This window comes from Patagioenas fasciata, chromosome 11 (assembly GCF_037038585.1).
Source record: "Patagioenas fasciata isolate bPatFas1 chromosome 11, bPatFas1.hap1, whole genome shotgun sequence".
NCBI lineage: Eukaryota > Metazoa > Chordata > Aves > Columbiformes > Columbidae > Patagioenas > Patagioenas fasciata.
In genome coordinates this window covers 14,367,499-14,391,299 of record NC_092530.1, presented here as the reverse complement: position 1 = coordinate 14,391,299, position 23,801 = coordinate 14,367,499, and the positions used below count along the sequence as shown (strand labels likewise).

General features: G+C 38.0%; 1 protein-coding gene across 5 annotated transcripts in view; it reads left to right on the top strand.

Moving 5' to 3' along the window:
• Positions 1 to 3,157: 3,157 nt before the first annotated feature.
• DIAPH2 (diaphanous related formin 2) overlaps positions 3,158 to 23,801 on the top strand; it is a 210,732-nt gene continuing 190,088 nt past the window's right edge. For 3 of the 5 annotated variants that reach the window (XM_065846124.2, XM_065846123.2, XM_071813474.1), the window contains exons 1-3: positions 3,158 to 3,439; positions 20,014 to 20,046; positions 22,503 to 22,676. In XM_065846124.2, coding sequence (XP_065702196.1) covers positions 3,320 to 3,439; positions 20,014 to 20,046; positions 22,503 to 22,676 — 327 coding nt within the window. In that variant the 5' untranslated portion in view covers positions 3,158 to 3,319. The other 2 variants (XM_065846125.2, XM_071813475.1) reach the window with 2 other exon arrangements.

Below are 23,801 nucleotides of genomic sequence, written 5' to 3'. Positions count from 1 at the left end.
CTGGAAAATGGAGAGTAAAAAGAAAAGAATACAAAAATGCTGTAGTATGGCTAAAAACATTTTTGAAAAGAACATGGCAAACTTTAACTTCTGCTGAGAAGGCTGTGTAGATCTAATGATGCTTGATTCATAGTAATCTATTCAAAACCAGGTCTCCAGAAAATCCTATAGTAATGTTGTGTACAACTCAAACAGCAATTTTAAGTCACAGCTGAGCACTCTAGGTGAAGACTTGTAAAATACTTGTAAGTTGGAGTTGAAAAAAAAGTGACAATAAGTGTGCTCATCAACCAGCCATTTGTCCCAGGAAAGCAGTCAAAAGGCAAGAGGGGAAGAGGAACTAAGTTCTTGTGGGGCAGCTCTTTCATCACGATGCAGCTGTAACCTGGTGGTTGCACATCTTTTCTCCATCCCTTAGACAAGGATAGAGTTATTACTGCACACTGACACTAAAAATAGCCTATGCTTCGTGTTTTCAATGTTATGTGCATGGTCTCTAAACCTGACTTCTGTGCTTTTTCTCCTCTTCTGCTTAAAATCATGAACGGGATGAGTTTTCCTCCATCAAAAATTAAATTAACTCAATGCTTGAGTGTATATTTGCTTAATTTTCTTGAGTTCTGCCATGTACACTTGTTTTCACTCATACCACAAAGTATTTTTGTAATGTTATGTCTGCTGCTCTTGAATCTTAGTGGTCTGTCTGACATAAAAGTTTTACTGAAGAAGATGTGGCTAAAGAAGTATGAGTACTACTGCAGCAAATTCAGAACATTTTGGTAAAATACCTCTTGAGCACTTAAGAGTTATGCTGAATGAATCATGCTACAGAGTTTGGATTAAAACCTCTTAAGTTTTTGTACAGATATGTCAGGCAGTTGGAAATTATTCTCTGGTTTCTCTGACTCTAGAATGACTGACCTTTGTGTGCCAGTTATGGCTGCTGCTTAATACAGACAAATAAAGACAGAAAAAGAAAAAGGCCATCAGGGCTCACTGAGGAAAAAAACAGATCTGAACATTTATTTTTAAATGAAACTGGCAAAGTGTTGTTAAACTCTTAAACTGATTCACTGTAAGCTATAAACTGATGTAGCTGGAAATAACATAACACTGCCTGTCACTGCAAACAAGTGACTAAATGCATGATTACTTGATTAGTTTAATAATTCCCAAGTTACGTATGGTTAAGATAATATAAACTATGCCCAAATACTCTTAAAATCAGTAAAATTAAATAAAAGGAAAACTTGTACTGAAAAGAGGTGCATCCCAAAGAAAAGTTCAGAACTGAGTAGCTTGACAGAGCTGGCCTGTTTTATAAACTACTAGCTTGTGCTACAACAATGTCACTCTGATGTTAAGACACTTGCAAGTTTTAGAGCTGTCATTTTATTTGAAAGCTGGTATTGTCAGATTTTATCAACACGTTTTCACTGTCGGACTTTAAAAAAATAAATTATTTCAACCAGTACTCAGGTAAGCCTCAGAGAGTCACAAGAAACACAGACAGCTACATGAATCTCAGACATGCTTTAACTATGTGTGTATTAGACAGAGCTGGGGAAAACTCACTGTGCTGATCTCGCTTCCCTTTTTAAATGAACATACCCACTGTGGAAGCAGTGCTAAGCTTGGACCCTTTTCTAGAGGGCAATCAAGTAATACATTTGGACTTCAATGATTTGTCCTTGTCCCACCAAAACAACTGTTTTCACGACTTTTCTGAGTATAACTTAACAAGTATAGATTCAGCTACACCGACACAAAGTGTATTTTTTTCTCTTTTTGAAATAATAAGGATATGAAGACATCTGTCAACATGAGCCCTCTAATAAACAGGCATATGATCTTTGTTTCCACTATCCACACGGATACATCCACGCTGAGAGACCTTAAGTTTATACAGTGAGGCTCAGCCAGCAGGATTCTGTAATCCACAGAAACAGTTTAAGCATTTTTTCATTGTTGTGAACCATGAGCATGTGTAGATGACTCAGGTGTCGGGGACTGGAGTTCTCAAATTTGAGAGAAGAAAAATTAAGTCTTTTGTTTGTGGTAACAATACTTTAATTTTAATGAAAACACCAGTTATCTCTTGTGTGTTTCCAAAGTAAAGTACAAGCACAGCATTGCCAGCTGCTCGAAGGAGGTGATTGTCCCCCTCTACCCTACACTGCTGCGGTCTCATCTGGAGCACAGTGTGCACTTCTGGGTGCCACAGGATAAAAAAGCTGCTGAAGAGTGTCCTGAAGAGGGCTACAAAGTTGATGAAGGGTTTGGAGAGGAAACTGTATGAGGAGCTGCTAAAGTCACTTGGTTTGTTCAGCCTGGAGGAGACTGAGGGGAGACATTGCCGTTACAGCTTCCTCACAAGGGGAGGAGGAAGGGCAGGGGCTGAGCTCTTCTCTTTACTGACCAATGACAGAACCCAAGGGAATGGCAGGAAGATGTGCCAGGGGAGGTTTAGGTTGGACATTAGGAAAAGGTTCTTCATGCAGAGGGTGCTGGACACTGGAACAGGCTCCCCAGGGAGGTGTCACGGCCCCAAGCCTGATGGTGTTCAAGAAGAGACTGGACAACGCCCTCAGACACATAGTGTGAACTGTGGGGTTGTCACATGCAGGGACAGGAGTTGGACTCGATGGTCCTTGTGGGTCCCTTCGAACTCAGAACATTCTACGCAAGGAAATACACTTAAGCCTGAGCCACCTCATTAGGAAACAGCTGGCGTGTGAAGTGCCTGGGCACTCTGCACCCAGGGCTCAGCAGTTGATGAGCGAGGCACATCAGATGGACACAGGATTTTGCCAGAAACAGCCACGGCCACTGCTAGCCACCCGGCTCTCTCGAAAGCCCCTGCAAAATGTTGTGAGAAACGACTCAGCCGGGAACCCTCGGCATAAAATCCACCTACAGGCCGGCTCCGCGCTGCCAAAGCCAGGGCCGGTCACTCCAGTTTCACACTTCACCTTTCCAACGGGCGTTTCTGTTTAGAACCCCCCACGTTCCGCCATTTCCGACCTTTCCCCGCTCCCTCCCGTAGGGCGGCGGCGGCTGCCTCCGCGTGCCCGAACCGCGCGTGCGCGCCGCGCGTGCACATGCGCGGTAAGCCTGGGCGGGCGGCGCGCGTGCGTGCGGCGTCTGCGAGGCGGCGGATTGGGAGGAGGCGGCGGGGCAGCGGGATCAGGAACCACTCCAGCCGCGGCTGGGAGGGGACGGGGAGACGCCCGGTGTTGCGTGTCGGTCCTATGGGGCCTTGAGGATATAGCCCCGGTGAGAACGGACGTTTGTGCTGGGGCGAAGAGCCGGTGGGAGGATGGAGGGTCAGGCGGCTCCGGGCGCTGGCGGCGGCGAGGAGCCCCTGGGTTCTCGCAAATTGAACCCGAAGCGGAGTGTGCGCGCCGCGGAAGAGGAGAGCAGGAACAAGCCCAAGCTGGTGAGTGAGCTGTGGGGCTGGGAGGGGGCAGGGGACGGCCTGGGGACGAGGAGGAAGGCGGGGGAGGAGGCGGCGGTGGCGACTCGAATGCGTCTTGTCGCTTCCCAAGTAGAGAATCTGGGGCGGAGGGGCGTGCGGCCTGGGGGGTACTGGGCTTTCACCAATTAAAGGCTTTTTAAAAAAAACGAAAAAACCCATGAACTTCCGTGGGCGTTTTTGGGTGCTCTTTGAAGAAAGAGGTGGCAGCTGGTGGGGGGCGTGCGGAGGGTCCGGCTGCAGAGCGCTCCGGGGGTGGGCGCTGACGGGAGCCGGGAATTCCCACGTTCTCCGCGCGGGTGTCGCTCGGGCGGTCCCTGCGGGGAGAGGTGCGGCAACAACACTGGTCGGGGAGCAGGACCTGCTGTGGAACCTCTGTTCTGATCACGGTTTGAGTGAAAGATCATAGGTTTGCCTTCCTCCCCACCAAGCCCCACGTCTGTTTTGAAGCATCCAGAGTGTTGGTGGTTATGATGCGAACGCGGTGCTTCCCACGTGCACTTCTGAATTAATGTGAAAATAAAGATTTGGATGTTGTCCAGTCTATTGGAAAGATTTGACAAGCTTTTGAACACAAATCCTCCTTAAGACTGTGGAGTTTGCTTTTCGATTTAAAAGATACTTCTCCTTACAGACCTGATAACTTGAAGTACAGGTACATTTCAAACCTAGAAGCACTGGATTGTATCTCTCTTTATAAATGCAGTAGCAGCAAAACCAGTTAATATGACATTGTTCATTTTTAATTTTTTGCTTATGTTACTTACACTTATTTGTTTTAACATTGAATCAAATCATTTTACATCAGTTCTCTGATGGATTTTCAAGAGCAGCAGTGTAGTGGAGATTTAAAACTTACCTGACTTTTCTTATGGACTAGACTACTACTGGTACTATTTAATTATGCAAGAGTTTTTACAGATAGTAGTAGAACCAAGTCACTATGTAAGTGCTCCTACCTTGAGTTAATTTCATAGAGTCTAGTTCGGCAGAGCCTTTGGCCGATCAGCCCGAGAAATATGGTGTGGTGTTTGTTTTTTGTTTTTATGTCTCTGAAAACTAAGTCTCAGTGCAGGTGTGGAAGATGTTACATTTGTAACGAATGGTGCATTGAAAAGTTACTGAAGGTTACAACTATTTAAAAGAATGACAGGAAGGCAGAATACAGAATAAATTGAACTATGTTTGCATTAGAAGTGAGCGTGTGTATCTTAGAAAAGGTAAACAAATAGAATGTCTTATTTTGTTTTGTGGTGTTGTTGGAAACAAACTCGTACTTCCTCCTGTAGGATAAATATAAATAAACATTTTCATATAAACAAGAGGTTTGCTTATCTTCTAGCTGAAGTAACTAGGAAGGCTGCTCGAAGATTTCTGCAGGGAAGTGATTTAAAAATCACACAGGAAGGTGCTTCTATTGGTAGCTGAAGATAGAAACTTGAATTTTGCTCTAGCAGAGAACATTTTGTTCTGAAAGAACTGCATAATTAAAAAAAGTGATATGAGCTCAAAAATGGATTGAACAGAACTATTTCCATTGCTTGTTCTTTTCAGTTATTCTAGACTTCACTAGAGTAGACTTCAATTGTTCTGTTTAGTGGAAAAAGTACATTATGTTAATATTTGACTTTGCAGTCATATATTTTTGTTTCTTAAGTGGATGATTACAGTCCAGCAGGATCAGAGTAGTGGTATCTTGTTTGAATGAGATACCTTCTGAAAGACAGTTTTGCCCTGAGATAAGATGACTTAGCTTCTGATGGCATAATAGAATGAATGGGTTGAATGGGAAAGTGGTGTGTTTTGTCCTCATCCCCTCCAGTCCCCTGTCTGGAAATGATGTACGCAAAACATGTATAAAACTGATATGAAGAGGGATTTACCTCTGAGGAGGAAAAGGGATGAGATTCGGGTGTATTTTAAGTTAAAGTGATGCGAGTGGGCAGCCAGATTTATCAATTACTGCTGTGGGTTTGCAAGGGAATAACAGGACTGTAGTTGGGGAAGGACTTCATCCATTGTAGGGGAGAATAGTGTTACTAATTTTTGCTGGATTTAATTTTAGACAATTGGTTCTGTAAATAAGATTAAAGGTACTTCTGTGAAGGAAGCCACAGTATTTGTTCAAGTGTTAAGTTGTCACAAAGTTTCTTAGAGCTTGGTGTGGAGATTTTCTTGGTTCAGCTTCGTAAGTTATAATTCATCAGGTTTCAGTAGAGTTACAGTGATGAATCAACCTGCACTCTTGTCAGTTTGTTGTGTATAATTCAAGGAACTCTGCAGTGTGCTGAGAGGAGCGTGTCCCTTCTCCAGAACTTATTTCACACATCAAGTGGAGTGCTGAACAAGGGCTTGGTGGGAGAGGGTGTGCAACTGCATATGACAGAGGGTTTATTTTTAGTTCCTGGCATAGCAGCTGAAATTAGGCAAGTCATTGGAAGGAAGTCTAGGGGAATGATTTTTATATGATAGACTAAAAATGACTCTAGATGACAGGGAGCTGGGAAAGCTGAAGTCAATATTCTGGGGGAAGGCAGACTCTAGGAAAAAAAGGTGAAAGTTTTTTGTTTCCTCATGCTCTCTTTCTGGAAGTAAAAGGTGGGCAATGGGCCTACTAGATGGCATTTATTCCTGATTGACAGGAAGACTAAGGCTATCAAGAGAGGAACTGTGCTAGAAAATGATGATTTAAAGTACTTTTCTGTAAGATAATACATGCATATGTACACACACAAATAGTTGGAGATGGCCTATATTAGAACTATTTTGTTGTGCTTTAGGTCATTTTGAGAGTCATTGAAGTTTCATATAATTTGTTGAACATAACTGCACAATGAGAATTGACTTCCAGTTTTTGTATTAGTAGTGTGTAAACTGGAGTATATTTCTAAAATCTAATGTTTGTCTTATGAGCACCTTGTCATGTTGCAATGGCTGAAAGACCTCTGATTTTTTTTTTTTTTTTTCCTAATTTTTTGCTGGCACAAGGACTGAAGGTGGGAATGAACACCTGATGGTTTTGTCGTTATTTTACAGTGTTTACAATGAAACAGGCAGAAAAAAATCAAATTGTTTTGGCAAACAATCATGTGATCTCCTGCCAGCCCAGAGAATAGGCTGGCATGAGATGGCAATGAGCAGTTACATTCCTAACTGGGTTTGGCAATGTGCTTGTTTTGCTTATTTAAAAGTATGCTTGTTGTACTAGGGGAAACAGACTAAATTAAGGTTGTCAGGGAGATTGCTGGGATTCCTGTGTTTGTTAATCCTCAATTTAGGTGTTGTGTGCTCTCCTTAACACTTCATTATTACATGGGAAGTATATAATTCTGTAGATTGGTAAGTCCTTGAAAGTGTCGGGTCTGATTTGACATAGCTATCATAGCTTGGCTGAACCCAAAGTCTTCTCAAGTTTTTAATCTTTTCAGCTGACAAGTCAAAGCCAGGCTTTTTACAGAAATTCATGGGAGAAGAATGGGAGACAGAGGTCATAGAAAGGAGCAGGAGAGATCACTGGAGAGGAGATGTGTATAAGGGGAAAAAAAGTAATATGAAGGATACTTAGGCATTGGTTGACCAGAGACACTGGAATCCCAGTACTTGGAGGTTTTCAACACCTGGAAACCTGGAAAAAGCTTTGAGCAAGCTGGTTTGAATTTGGTGTTGCCCTTGCTTTTTGGACAGGAGTTTGGATTAAGGTGAGATAGGAATGAGATTCTTTCAAGTATTGGCAATTCTGTGAATGGATACTTGAAAAGAGGTGTTATTTGTATTTATAATATTAGTGGTGCTTCCTGACTATTGGAAAACTGGTTAACTAGGACTTAATATGGCCAAGGGTTTATGGATGTTTTTAAGTTAATAATATATCATGTCAGTTTGGTATTAGCATGAGTAGAAATACTTCTGTGTGTGTAGTGCCTACTGCCACACTAAAAGCATGCTCCATTACCCCCACATTCTCTTCAGGTTTGTGTGGTAGTTGTTCAGTGATAGATACTACACACTAAATTTCTTAAATGGGCTGTCTTCTGGCTGTGATGCTGTCTTTAAAAGCAGATTAAAATAAAGGTCTTGTATAACATGAACAACACATTATTGGGGGTAAGAGAGAGTTTATTTAGTTGGAGAGCAAGGGGATTTTGTGATTCATCCAACAAGGAGCAACTCATACTTTGTTTTAAAAGCAGAAATTGTTTATGCTTAGTAGTGTAGTCTTTTAAATCTCATGAGCTTTGAGATGAATCAAAAACTGTGAACTCAACATTCTGACTAATGTGCCATAAACTGGCACCAAACAGTGGGTAAAAGCTTTTATCAATTACTTTTAAAACAAGTAAACTGAGTGTGCTTGGGAGGTTCACAGCTATGGTTTCACAGCTATATTGCTCCACCCAGATCAGTGCAGGAGTTGATGAGTGCTTTAAATTTGTGTATTAGTCACTCTCGGACAGGTTATGTGTTACAGGACCTACGTCACACCATCACCTTTCACTCTCAAGGCTGTTAAATGTCATTCTCCTGTGGAGACATAGTGTGCTTTTTACACAGAACTTGTTTAGATGTTTGTATACTGCATATATGAATGATGAGTCAGGTTGAGCAGAGATTTTTGGCCTCTGAGTAAAATATATTGCATTTGAGATCATTGTGTCTCTTGAGTAAAGTCAGTGTGTGCTTGCAAAGGATTCTTACTTCAAGTGGATGCCTGAGGAAGAAGTTGAACTGAAATGTTTGTGTTTTAGAAGACTCTTGATCTTACTGTATCAAAGTCAAGATATTGCAGCAAGTGAAGTTAGTTAGGGTGCAACAGTTAACAAAGAGTAAAATTGATGTCTTGGGAAGATCTGGTTCTGTTGCTGAAAAGTATACTGATTAGGCACTACTTCTAATATGCAGGGCATGCTTGGTGCTGTGTTTAGGTAAATGCTTTAGCTTTTAATGTGCATTGATATTGGCACTGTTTAAATGAGGTGATAGATTCAGTGATAAGCCTATCTGTTTGCGGTAATTAAACTTCCTGAACTAGAGCTTGTAAGACAAAACTGTAGAGCTGTTCTGTGGAGCACAGGAAGCTTTGCAAACAAAGCAGATTCCACCCAGGCTATGTGAAAGACAACTACAGTGAGACCTGCAAGTGTTCATATCAAATAGAAGTGATGTTTTCTGATATTTTAAGCACTGTGGTAGTGAATATCCAAGTTATTGAGAATGAACTTTGTTTTTTGTATTATAAATAGCTGGTTGTTGAGTAGGTTACCAGATGACTTAACCTGTTCTGTGTCAGTTGCAGTTCTTTAGGGGTAAGCAATAATGCCTAAAAACTTTCCTCTGATTCTTTTCATCCCTGTCTAAATTTAGAGGTAAAGTAGAACAAGAGATGGCAGTTGCTACTGAAGCAACTGACAGTTTCGGTTAGTTATTCATCAGTTTACTTGTTCAACCTTAAAACCACAAGAAGTTAGGAAATCGCAAAAATAAATGTTTTTACACAGTTCCTTACAACTTTGTCTATCGTGGTCATTCTTTACATTCAGTATATTTTAAAATAATTCAGTAACTTTATTAAGGAGGAAATAAGTTTTTCATTTTAGAGGGTTATGGTAGTAGGGCAGATAATTTTGAGAGAAGATTAACAGTTGAAAGTGTTTAGTATTTGTGTAGCGGTTTATGAAGTTGCAGGTAGACAAAGCTAACTTGTCTTAAACTTGTATGTTATTTTTGTATCAAACCGATCTTTAATGTAAGATCTTGTGAATCAAGTAGCTTTTTCCTACATTATTGGTGGAGCAAGCACCTCTAGGTTTCTCACTTTAAAGCATAACTTCCTGATAGGTAGATAAGTGGAATCTTACTTGACAAAAGTGATAATAACACAGTCTGCAAAGCAAATACATTTCACTTGTTAAGTAACTGTATGGGAGAAAAAGGTGACAATGTATGTTTTTTGAGGCAGCAGTGTGGGCTTAAGCATTCTCCATACCTACCTGAGTGGTCTACTGACTTAAGTTTTTGTGTGGCATTGGGACAAACAAGACCATGAAACTGAACCAGGCAAATGCCCTCCTTTTTATTATGTGTTCTTTTTCAATTATTTGCTAGAATTAGTATGACTGGTGTTATGGCGCACTAGAATTCCTCCTTTCCTATTGGTTTGTTTAATGTTCATGCACTAGTAATAAATTATGATTGTCTGATTTTCCGCCATCTTCTCATGATAGGTGTTTAATTGGGCATGGTGTGAAAGCAGCACGTTGTATCCACATGGGCAGATCTGAAGAGGATCTGCTATGGCACTTAAATGATATTGTAACCTGTGTTGTGATATAAACCACAAACTCATCTGATTTATAGAAATTGAGAAATACCTTGGAAGTTCAATTCTGGAAGAAGCCAACACATGGAAAATGGGTAGTTTGATACAGCTGCTGAAGGTATTTGGTCCACCTAGGTGTGGTAATATTTGGTCTTAAGGTGTAGTGCATACTGTAGTATCACCACACCTTCTCTGTTATAAACCAAAAATGTTATTAAGAGTTTTTAATAGATTCGCTCTCTTCCTGTATAAACAGGAAATTGTGGTTTTGTGGTTTTTTCAGACTGTTTTGGGAAGAGTGGGAAAAGAAGTTCGAGGTAGATGCTTGTGGCAGGTGGCTTTCTTATAAGGTTTTCTTCTTGGTCCTTGTAGTGATCAGAGTAAATCACTGGAGACAATATGGTACTGGAGAGTATACCAGGTGTGCTGAATGTGTGATGCATGTTTCCTGCTTGCAAGTGTTCTTTGCATAGTATTATCAGATATGGAGGACATAGAACATGGAAAAATGTTTTTATTACTAAAACATATTTTCAATTTGTACTTCATAACAGTTCTGTGTATTTATACTTGTTTTGAAAGCATAGAATATAAATGTAAAAGTCACTAACAGAATAAAAAAAATATAATTGGAAAAAATCCTGCCTTCTATTCCTCAGTGATTTTTGTGTATGTGATTTTTTTAAGAAACATACTCTTACTGCTCTCCTAATTGTAGTGGAAGTAATAAGTTATGTCTTTATAACAAAACCAAATTAACATATTTAGTTTACGTCTTTATGTGAGAAGTAAAGGAGAACTTGCTTGAGGAACGTAAAACTTTCATATGAGTGCTGCATAGTAGTTTAGAACAAATTTCTAAATAAAAGAAGTTAAATTTAAGACAGTCAGGGAATAGCATTGCAGCATCCCAGCACTCGGAGCTACAGGGCTGTAGCTGCACAGCCAGTAAAGCAGCAATTGTAATTTTAGATTATGTAGGCCAAGGAAACTGCAGTAAAAGTACTGGTGGATACAGGTTGGCTTGAAGGTACACAGGCTCATTCTCTCCTGTTTCTTTGTTCAGGGTTTAGCTAGTGAAACGTCAATGACTTAGTCCTGTATGAGATGACATCAACAAAACTGCATCATAATGCATATCTAGATGCGAAGATAATAGGAAATAACAACAGACCTTAAATGTTGTTGACTGTAGCTTTTTGTAAACAACTAGTTAATTATGTTGTGTTTACAAGTGGCTCTATATAAATTCACGTTGGTCTCAATACTAAGCCAACATGAGATTCATTGGATTCTAGGCTATTAACAACAGATTCAAGTAGTTAGTTCTTGTATAGTGTTGTCTGTTTTCTTGTTACATTTTTGGTTCTTCGTAGTCTCCTGCTGTGAATGATTTTTTACTTATAGAGTTGGAGTAACTTCTAAAATACTGTGGCTTCATAGTGGATCTGTGCTGTATGTTTGCATTTGTAATTGTGTGAGTGCATAAATAGATGAGAACTTGACAGTTATTGATAGCTGAGCTGGTTACATGCAGTGTTCCAGTTGCATTAGAAGAGGTAAGTATTTGCATAAAGAAGTAAAAAGGCAACAGCATATCAAGTTAAGCATATATGCTGATGACATATACATTTTAATTTTTGTGGCAGCCACATTTAGAGGGTACATTAAAACCAAAAGGTTTAAATACACATCTGAAATGCAAAGGGTAAACCCATGTTGGCTTGTGAAGTTCAAAAGTTAGCACATGAGCTCAAAACCGAGATACTTCAGTCTTAGTCTGTCCCTCTTTGTAAGGCATATGGCAGGCTTTCTGTCTAATTTTGTATATACCAAGGTAAAATTTGAATGCAATAAGAGCTGTTTTCATAGTAGTTTTAAGTCTTGTCTTATAAAAGCTTTAGCCACAGACTGAGTGAACTAATAAATGTGATGGAGTAGTAGAAGTTAGTTTATAACCAGACTTGAGACAGAATTTGCAACAAAAGGTTCAACAATGAAATAACCGATTTTAATCCCAACTTTTGTATCAATACAATGCTTTATTTCTGGTACTGCTACCAGTCTTAATTCCCATAAAACCAGATTCTTTTTTGTTTGTTTTGTTATATTAAATAATGGGGCAGCAAGAACTGTTGCTCTCAGGCAACCCACTTTACTACAACTGCTTCGCTTCTTCCTTTCTACTCTAAGTCAATTGGATTTCCCTCTGCTTTATTCTCATCAACAGAAAAAAGTGAGATGAGGAAAGTCTTTTTGATTTAGCACACAGTTTCTTGACTGAGCTAAAAATGTACCAGGCAATGTCTGCTGCAGCCTCTCTAACCTTTATGGCCCTCCATTCTCTACTGTTCTACTGTCTTCCAGCAGTGCAATTTCATTTTCATTCTGCAGTTTATTTACAGCTTGGTGGAATCACTCGCAAACTAGAAATGTAAAGGGTACAGCAGTAGACTTTGATAAAATTTCCATCTGTAAACCAGATATACAATTTTAATTTTCGTATTTTACAGATAGGCATTCACATTTGAATTTCAGGCAAAGCTTGGGTGGCTAAGATAGGCTTCCTAAAGCTGTTAAGGTCACTTTGCAGTTTTCTGAATTTAGTAATTCCTGAATGATCCCGTCAGTTAACATTTTATATTTAAAAATAATTGTTTCATGCATTTATGGAAAAACATTTATAAAATCTGTGTGGGTGTTCATGGGTAACTTAGGCACACACCACGCTTGAATATTATGATAAACCGTATTTTTTTGCTTACTTTCTCCTCTAGGAGAAGATAATAGATTTTCTGTAACCCATCATAAGCATTTATAATCTTCCTCAATTCCTGTTACTTCTTAACAGGGAACCTCACTTGTACTGAAGTCAGATGATACTATTGGCTTCCTCATTATTATGTACAGCATTATTCCTCTCTACTCACATGCTGTTTCATTTTCTACTTCCATGAAGGACAAATAATCTTCTCACAAAGCTGTTATAAACAGGAAAGAGTAAGAAACAGAGCAGAAAGCCGTTGTGTGTATCACAACAGTTATAAATTCAGTTTAATCTCATACACCTTGACTATTGATTTACATTTGTGGTCCATGCTCACTGAAATGACTTGACCTAGAATTTCTGTTCTTCAAAGTTCCTTGCTATGGCAGCAGCATTGCTAATTTTTCCGCATCTTTGTATCACATAGTTTATTATTAGGGGAGTAAAAAAGCAACTTTACTATGAACTTTTTTAAAAATGTAGGGTTCAAATACTGCTCTGATCAAATACTTGCTCTTTGCTGGTAAGTCTGTGTCTTGGAAGGCAAACAAGATTATTCTAAGAAGTTGTTGACATGATCCCTGTGACCATATGTTCTAAAACTGCTGGGTACAGACAAAATGAATAATGTTCACAAGTAATTCATGCTTCTTTGGCTCACTGAATCCCTTCCACTGCCAGTTCCTTTGTGGGCTGTGTTTTGGTTGGTTGGATTTCGTGGGGGTTTTCTTACTATTTAAAAAACAACCCAAACAAAGCAAATACACATCGTCTCTTCCTCAAAGTCTATGAAAAGCAAAATACACTATTTTCAAGGAGCTGCCTGGTATCCAATGAGGCTCTTCACTTCCTGTCAACTTTTGTGACTTGCTGTGGGTCTTCTGCTTAGTTCTTAAGTGTATCAGTTCTCTCCCAACAAATCCATTCTACCAGTTTTATCCTCTCCTCAAATGGTATCAGAGGAAAAATCAATTGGACTGGGATGCTTATATTCAGTGTTTACTTGTACAAGAGCAAGAGTCGTTCAATGAAACCAACAGCATCCTCAGTTAAGAATCTTCCCTGAACTATCTCTGCAGATGACATGAAGTACATAGAAACTGAGCCTGTCATTTGTGCAGGGGTACCAGGCTGTACTGGTGTGTATTGTGAAATAGCAAGCAAGCAAGTAGGAATGGAAAAAAAAAAAATGTGTAAAAGTACTGAAAAGGTTTCTCAAAGCAGTTTCTGCTTTATTTTTCAGAATGATTTCAAAATAACTCTCTCACTGTTGAGTTAACTGGTCATTGCTCATCCTGAAAGAAAAACCTAGGTTTCAGCAAAAGATTAATCCCAGAATCAAAGCATATAATTGTAGTTAAAAGGCCTACATATCTATAAAATGGTGAAAACAAGCTAAGACTGCACTTCAGTAAGAATGAAGATGAACCTTGTCACAATAAAAAGGTGTCTTTCTTTAGGAAGTGAGGTATAAAAGAAGCCTATTCTCACTACTCTTAATTGACCAAACTCTGTAGCTTTATAATAGCTTTCACTCTGAGCAGCTCCACAATGTATCTAAATGAAAAAGATCAGCCACTTGCACTCAGGAGAGCCCGGATCAAGGAAGGAAGATGAACAGCAATTTGATGCACATCAAGTATTGCTATCTATCAAAACTGGCTTTGTTCCCCTGCTACATTGAAAGCGAAGAGCTCAAATCCACTGCTTATATCAAAGGGTAAAATTGAGATGTAGTCCGCACTTTGTATGTCAAGAATTGTTTTGATATAGTTTTTTCCAGTTTAAATGTTCCAGAATGTTTCAAAAACACTCCACAATAATATACCAAAAATGCAATAGCCATGTTCCCAAAAACTCTAAGCTCAGAAGCCAAACAATTGCATTTTTGAAAAACAAGCAGCAGAAGCTGAAAATGGTACTGACAGGCAAACTTGACAGAAAAGCAACAGGCATCTAACCAGTGCTATAAGCACCTAAACCACCCATTTACTGCACTAGGAGCTGTTCTGCATTCATTTTTAATCAAGTCCCAGAAGTTGGTCCAATAACTTTTCAAGTGACTAGTTTACCAAGTGATCTCTGTCTTCCTAGGAAAAAACACTGTAATTTTCTTCCAAACCAACCAATTTGTTTGGTATAGTTGTGGTAAACAGGCTATGTTGGTACTGATAAACAGTCCTGCCCATTGCCAGCACAGCAGCAACCCCTTGGACAGACAGCTTCTTGTCTGATGAAGTATATCTGGCACTCTTTACAGGCACCAAATATGTGTACAGAAATCTACATGGGTATATCAAAGGATTTTTGAAATTATGCCAATGCACTTGTAATCTACTAACATTTTACTAGAGGAAGCTTAGGGGGTGCAGCTTTTGAAATAAGCTTTCTTATCAAGCAAAGCATGAAATGTAATTGGCACTCAGCTATCTGAATACTATTTTTTTTTTTTTAATCACAGTGTTCTTCAAGAAAGGCCAGTGGTGTATCCGTTACCAAGATTATAGATTTGAAAGTGAAGTTATTTAAACCCAAAATAAATGCAATGCTAGTCTTCATATGACCCCCCCAATGAAATGTATATAGCAAGTGCATATGCTTAGCCCTATTATTCGCATACATGAAGAGTTAGAGCTCCCTTACTTATTTTCCCCATTTATACTGCTGACAATTGGTGCAGTCTGATGTTCTGTATTAATATTATCAAATATGGCTTCCTTCTTTTATTTTCTTAATGCAAATATTTAACTGTTCTAGTGCAATTTAGACAGTGCATATAACATGTGAGGTCTCCCTGGAGGTACCTGTAGTTCCTATGCAGAAACTTTGTATCAATTTCTGTTGCTACACTTGTTTTATCGAGATTTACCAGATTGCCCAGAAACCTAGAAGTGGAAGATTCTTAATTACACCTTTTCTTGCTGTAGCCATGTTTTATACCCGTTTATTTGTATGAGTTGTGATTTGTGGTTTTTGGTTGTTGGCTCTGTGTGTTGTGTGGTGGTTTTTTTTTTTTTTTTAAGATGTGTCCTATAAAACCCTCTGTTGGTTAATGATTATGCAATGCCACGAACACTTCTAAAATAAGTATGAAAACCAGTGGGTGGAATTTCTGAATAAAAATGTAGGCTTCAAACTAAAATAAAAAGGTTTAAATCTTTGTTGTAAGGTCAGAATTTGCCATGTTTCTTAACCTCTGTAAAGATCTTGATTAGTTAAATATCTCTTAGGACATTAGACCTGTGTATTGAGGTTAGTAAGCTAGTGTGCACTTAATAAAAGCAGTGTTGAAATACTTGTTTGTTGTGAAATTTGTGAATGGAATGAAAACTTGGCTCTTTCAAAAGTCTAGTTTGTAAAAGTTGTAGCTAGCAAACTGTTGCTTGGTAGTTTTAGGTACGGAATTTAAAAGCTGTAGAGCATCCTGAAGAGGGACAGTTTATCTGTACTGAAAAGCAGAAAGCCAGTGTGTCCAATAGGATTAAGGTGTCTCTGGTCTCTTTTCCACTCCCTCCTGTTTGGGACCAGTCCTGAGGCATTTTGTCTCCTAGCACTGTGATTAAAGAATTGGTGCCCTCTGCTGTTAATGATTACCAGCTTGGATGACCCTCTTGCTTTATTTAGCATGAGCAGTTGTCTGACTTCTTGTCCTAGTATTGCTCGGTTTTGGATGGTCAGTCTGCCGGTGAAACAAGTTAAGTAACTGGGGAAAAAGAGGCAGTTTTCTGGGGTCTAACAGCACCAACTGTGGGCTGTCTACACAAACAACTTTCCAGCTTCCCTGTGGCAATCTGGTGTGAGGTGTCCACGTGATCCTTGGTGTCACATTGTAGTGCCACAGGGCATGTTTACCTTCATGGTCAGGTTATAGATTAAGCCTTAGTTTAACAATTTAAATAATGCATATTTAAGGAATTTGTGAAATGAATAGCTGCAAAGCTAACAAGAATTTTCCATGTGGTGTCACGTAGACTAAACACAAATGTGCAACAATAGTAATGAAATTATTAGTGCTGCTAACTTTGAGTATCTTTGATATACCACATAGACTACAACAGTAATTTCAAGTTCTTTTTTGAAAGCATGATAAATGCTTCTTGAAGTGCAAAAAAAATTCCTGTAAAGCATACACTTTATGAATTGTATTTGCACTAATTTTCTTAGTAGTGCCAGGTATACTTTGTGGATAAAGATCTTGAAAGTCGTAAATGAGTGTGTAGTTCTAGTTTCTGCACATCAGCTAATGTGACCCTGTTATCTTTTCACAATTTCCTAGGCACCTTTTTACATTTAATTACAAAATTGGATATGTTAACAGATGGTTAAATTGTTTAATAGGGATATTACTCATTCTCTGTACTGAAGAACATAGGTTGTTGGAATGAATTCTGTTTTGTGGTTCAGAGACGTAGAATTAAATTGCACACAATTTTTGTACCTCAGCTATTAACCAGTTTTGGTTTTTGTCCCTTTAAACTCCCTTGGTTCAGGTACTTATATGGGGAGTTATTGCCTCCTTGGTTGTGTTCAAATCTATTTGTAGGCAGTTAAAAATCACATTGCCTTGAGCCAAGTTTTGCAAAGTCGTTTGTGGGTATTATCATCCAGGTAAATTTTGGAAAACAATCATATTACCTTACTTTAAAAACAAGATGTTAAGGTCACATTTCTGTTTGTTGCTCTTGGAAAACTAGGATAACTAGTAGCGATTGGAGCTATTACCTGAAGTTGTAGCCTGTGTGCAGAAGGGGTATTGTAGCACCCTGTGATTTGCCTGAGCAGTGTGCTGTGGAGTGAAAATTGCTGTTAAGTTTAGAAGTTACCCAGCTGATTGGTGTTTCATTATACATGTGGTAGACACTGAGTTTCTTTTCATTTTATTTTTGTAGTGGAAGTTGGAGTCTTGAGTGCAACAATTAAGAACATGGCGAAGTAATACTGAAATATAACGGAAAGATAATTAACCCATGCAAATGCACCTTAATTTACAACTCATGGCCAGATCAAGTGATCTGGAAGGTTTTGTGAACACTTAAGTTGGAAAAAGATTCAAAAAAATTAGACTTGCTGTGAGTTTTGCATTAAAAGTTTATGTAATCGTCTCCAGTTGTTTGTTTCTTTGAATGTTGATGTTGTTACTGCAGAAACCTCACCTGAGCTTGGATGAGGAAACTGATTTTTGTTGTTGTTGTTTTAATAGCAATAAACTTAGTGAACCACGGTGAGAATCTGTCTACTGTTTTTATGTGCAGGGTTTCAGTTACTCTGAGTATTAACATGGCTGGGACTGTTTTAAGATGAAAATGTGATGAAGTTGCATTAGTAAATGCTGTGATTTTTGTGTGCCTTATTGTCATGATCTGTCAGTACTTAAGTGAATAGTGGGATACTTACAGTAAGGAGGACTAAATAGAAAATGATACTTTCAGCTATTGATGGACTGGAAAGACTGTTTGAAAGGGAGAAGCTCTGTCACTCAAATCTTTTAAGTGAAGAACTAAGTAAATCAGTAGGAAATAGTTCTTTAATGGAGGGGTTGAGGATGTTCCATGGTTTGTGGTGATATTAAAACCAGGGAGAGATGATATGCTGCTGTCCTACATTGTGTGTTTATATATATATAAAAATATTAATTTGATATCTCTTATCTGCAAGTGTTTTATCATGAAAATTCTTGCAAAACCTTTGCTTTTGGGCCGTTTCTATAATTGGGGAGTTAGTGTCTTTAACGAGCTGGGAAAGAGTTGATTTCTTTTCATCTTGTGATGCTCTGGCTGTCTTACAGATGGCTGAAAGAGTAAGATATCGCAGTTTTTGTAGACAGACCTCTAGCATTAAACTTCCTTCTGGGGAGGTGAACTACTTGTGGTTTATGTTCTTAAATCAGACTGGAAGCATGATGTCTTTGTTAGTATAAGAGACTGTCAAACTGTGTGTTGATGGGAATCTGCAGGTACATAACTACCTTGCCTTTGCCTTCAGCTACTTGTTCTACCTGTTACATGTGTTGCTTATCTTAAGTAGTTACTAGCAGCAGTGGAGTTTATGCACTATAAGCAGATCTAGGAAGTGAGCTTGAGATGCCTGGAAAAATGCTGTGTGGTATCTTGCTTTAATATTCTGTGTTTTGCCCAGAAGAGTTTGAGTGACACATGCAATATAAATGTAGAGATGGAGTAGATTATCCTGTTCCAGGTTCTGGAAAAGATTGACAGTACTTAAATAAAAAGGGTAAAATGAATATTTCTAGTACAAATATCTGCTAAAACAGATGCAGAGTTTTAGAACTTCTTGGTTACATTGCTGTCTCTGGGTTGAAGTCATAGTTAGGCTTTACTTCATTTGAACTCCTTGCTCAAAAACCTACATTAAAAATCAAAAGTCTTTTTTTGATTTCAGGATTACAGTATTACCTCCTCTTCTGTCTCCATACTAAGTTCAGGTAATGAAAAGACAGGAGAGATGGAGCTGTAAGGAAGAGATTTGAGATATGGTAGGAAGGTGGCATCAACATCTGTTAGCAGTGGTACTGGGTATTGTCTGAGGCACCTTGATCATTTCAGCTGATGAGAGCACAACCAAGGAATCTGAAATCTTGCTGTCCAAGAACATAAGGTTGCTGTTTCCTAGCCAGTGACTTGCAGGACTGTCTATTATGGATCAACTACCACAGTTTTTCATATATGGCAGTTCTTTTTATTGCAGATTTCCTGCCTGTCTCTCTGAAGTTTTAGACCTTAATTACCTATTCATGACCGCTTGATGTAAAATGAGCAATATTTATTAACTGCTTACTTGACAAGATTATTGATATTTATATGCAATATAGGTTGCTTTTTTGGCCATGACTAGAAATGTAATGTTGGTGATATTTGTCAGCAGGATTTTATTGTTGTTAAGGAGAAAGTGAGAAGGTACTAGGGAGGGAGAGGCAGTAGTGGCTGCTTTGTGCATCGTCAGGATACTGGCTTTAACCGGTTCCTTGATCATTTTGCATTACTCATTGTTAAGGAGAAGTTGGCAGAAGGCTCAGGAAGCTGGGACACAGGAAGAAATTCTCCTCAACTCTCTGAGTCTCAAAAACTGTCAAAACTGAGAGTATCAAAACTATCTGCTGACTGGGTTTGGGGTCCACTAGTCCGTGTTTGTTTTGGAAAGCTTTCTAAGAGATCTTACTGCATTTTTGTGAAAAAGTGGGAGTTCTAAAGCTGTACAGATTCCAGGTTCATGAGTTAAATAGTCAAAAGAGAAGGTAAAATGGGGTACAAATCTACTTTGTCACATGCAAAAGATTCCATGTTCATGTGGCTGCAGTTTTGATAGGACAGTTACTGAAATTTTAAGTGCTTTTTAATGTTAGAATATGTGGTATATAGACTACTTAATTCTGAAACAGTAGATGACACTGTCTTTTTATCTTTGATTTATGTGTATGTGTGTGTTTCTTTTTAATAGAATATTCAAATAAAAACTTTGGCAGATGATGTGGTAAGGTCTTTGTCACATCTTAATTTGCAATGGTAACTCCACGCTGCATGCTGTTTTATTTCAAATGTTGTGGACAATGTAACATGTTCTTATAAGGATATAAAGCATTAGATTTCAGAAAATTTGAGTCACTATTTCTAAAGATCTTCATTTGCAACCTCAACTGAGGAAGAGTAATAAATGATATATATTTGGAGAAGCTTCTTATAACCACATTGTAAATACTTCAGTAATACTGTGGATAGGTTGAAGCTGTTATTCCATAGTTCAAGTGTTATTTCTCTTGACCTTCTTTTCAACAGTAAAGGATCCACAGTAGTTCTTCAAAGTTAGTTGTCACATGATTCAAGTGGAACCATTTTGGGTAATAAGTATGTACTGATGTCAAAAAATGAGCTTGTATTCGGTGTCACTAGCTTCATCATTCTGAATACTTTGAAGTCTGTTGCAAAGGATTTTACAGAAACTTACATCAAAATTGACTTCATTAAAATTGCAAACTTTGATTTTCTATATATAATAGTGAAGCCACCCGGGCGACTTATTTAATCATCACTCACTGATCTGAAATTAAGAAATTGTACCTAGTAATCATGTAGAAGATTGGTTTGTGGCTTTAAAGTGACCAGACCATTGCAATCTGATGAAACAAATTAGTTGTTAATAAGGTACACTTGAGACAGATCATAGTATGGTGAAATTGATCTTAAATGGCTTTTTTTTTCTTTTCTTTTTTTGTTACTGCTGAATGGGCACTTGAATGTAAGTGAACAGTTAACTTGCATTTGATGTGTGTTGACTAATTTTGGATACTGCCTTTCAGGTATTATGCCATCTTTGGGCTTTTCAATAGGCTATGCCCTAATTTTAGCTTCAAAAACTGGAAACTATTCTAATAAGGAAAAAACGAGATTAAATTCTTGCCTTGTTAAAGCTGTTAACATATCCTTGTAGGGAATGTGTTTCTGTCCACAAATGTAAGACTTCTAAGCAAGGAGAAAACCCAAACCCAATCCCCCTCCCCTCAAAAACACAAACAAACAAATAAACCTCCAGAGATATTCAAAGAGTCATGCAGCTTATCTAGGGGTACTTTCTCTAAAACAAATAGTCTTCTTGTATCTCAAAATAAAATAAAAAAATCCAAACCCAAAATGACAACAACAAAACAAACCCCACAACAAAACCAGAAAAAGAAGCAAAACAACAACAAAAGAGAAAGAACCTTTCTTCCCTGTACTTCACAGCACTTGGTCAGCTTTCTCCCCTCCTGACTGGACTAAAATGAATCCAAATTTCCTACAAACGAAATATTCCATTACACTTTTCATACCTCATAGTAGTTGTTTAATTACAGAAAATAGAAATCTTGGGTTACGTGTCTTCATAGAGATTGCAATAACTGCAATGAATGATATTGGTAGCCCTACGTAAGCTGCTGTTAGATGAAAGCATGTCTTCATAAGGCTGTTCAATGCCTGAAACAAATACAGCAGTATTTGTTGATGGAAATGGTTAATTTAGAAAAATTAGACATAATGTTATATATATATATATATGCTGTAGACATCATGTTCTCAACATGAACATATTTATATAGTTAAAGACAGAATTTATAAATTAAAAAAAAATTTTGATTCCAGACAGAGTAATATATTAATAAAACAATAATAAATGGCCTTATAAGGAAGGTGCTCTGGTTGTTTCCAATATTAACAAATTAACTGAGTAAGCATGCTTTAGAGAAAAAAGGTGGGGGTTTGGTATAAGGCATAAAACAAGTTGACCTTAACCCGTGAAATGTCGTTGCAGAATGTATGATATGCTTTCACTAACGCCTGGTTGTGTGTTTAACTATGGGTGGCTGCTTCTGTGCGAGTAATCCATTACCTGGCTTTTTAAAATTTTGCACTAATTTCAGGAGTCTGTACTCAAAAACACTTCAAGGAATTGTGAACTATGCTTGGAGCATTAATTCCTCTACAAACTTTATTTTACTTTAGCAGGATTTTTTAATAAGCCTGATGAACTTGTGAGTACCTCCTTCCCAACGCTGGCTTTTTCACTTGTCCTCCAAAGACATATAGCTCTTCAGGTGAAGGAACGCTTGGACATTACCTTTGTGGTACCATATTTATTCACTATCAGGATAATTAGGGACTAATTTGAAAATATGAACTCAAGATTTTTTGAAATGCTAAGAGTTTAACATAGGTACTTTTGAAACTGTGAGACATAGTTGTATCCTTTTTGCATGTGATTTGTCATGAATTTACTTTAAATGTTGTCTTTCTGTGAAAAGTAATCTCTGAATGTTAGCGTATTTTTACTTACAGTTCAATTTGAGTTTTAACTCTGCTGCTTGGATTAACTAAAAATGTGTGTATTACTGCCATGTAATTGGCTGCTTTCCTGTATTTCTGTTTTTGCTTATTTTTAAATGGATGTCTTTGCAGCGTGACAGAATAACAACCTTCAGAAAAACAGTGAAAAAAGAGAAGCCTCTCATTCAGCATCCTATTGACTCTCAACCTTCTATAAGTGAAATCCCACTTGCCCAGGCACTTGTTGATGAGCGTTGCATGAACTTATCAGAAAAAGAAGTTATGGATCTCTTTGAAAAAATGATGGTAAGATGATGTGCTAGATCATTTTATGGGATTTTAATTTTTTTTCGTGTTGGCATTTGTTACATAGTAGTGATTTTTTCACGTATTATTGTTTTGGAAGTATTAACTACTTGGGAGGGCATAGCATAGGCCTGATGGACTTGTCTAAATTGGCACATAAGCAATTGAGTAACTCACAGAATGCTAGTAATAAATGTTTAAATTACTTGGTCTGTTTCTAACAGAGAAAGCAAAGGCAAAATGCCAAAAATAAAAAGTTTAAGCAGTTGAGTGCTTCATTAAGATAACCTCTATAGACCTTAGTTGCAGTAGTTAGATACTGCTGTTGAAGGATAGTTTTTACTACCTAAGTAACATTAGAAAATAGTAATTTCCATTAATAAAATCTTAAGGTATACCAAAGCTCAATTTTTATGTGATCTTGAATATTTTCTGTCTTAAGATCTCTTGTCTAGGTTTGTGATTCCTGTCACAGGCAAGCTTTGCTATTAGTAATAAAGCAATAATCTTTTGAAGTAGATATGTTATTAATTCTGTCATATGCATTGGTGTCCATATATGAAGTGTGATATTTGAGCATTGTTGGCAATAGTGTTTTCTGTATCATTTTTTGAAATTGTAAACTTTCACACCGTCACTATGGCCTAAGAATGGTCCTGTCTTGTTGTGTAGGTCTACTCTGTTCAATGAAGTAAAGCTCATTTGAAAGACTGGATCAGTGTTAACTAATACTTGCTTGATTTGCTTGTTAGATTAAGGGATTTATTTTTAACTTTTCCAAGTTATGTTAGCTGAAGCAGACAATAGTTCTGTCTTCCAGAAACTAATAATTATTTGAAAAAGCTATTAGCTAGTAAGTTGGTACAGTAATATTTATTGGTTTTAGTTTCTAATCTCAAGTTGCTTTGGCTTTCAGTGACAAGGTCCATCATGACTAGTGATGACTGCATATTTTGTTTAATCAGTTATTGAGTTGAAACAGGTGTCTTTGAATTAAATCTAGTAGAATATTTGAATCTTTAGGTTCCTTTAAATATGTCAGTTGGAACACATTCACATCTACCCCTGCCACAAGCTAATAATCTGTGTAATAACAACCTTCTGATTAGATGCTGCAGAAATTGT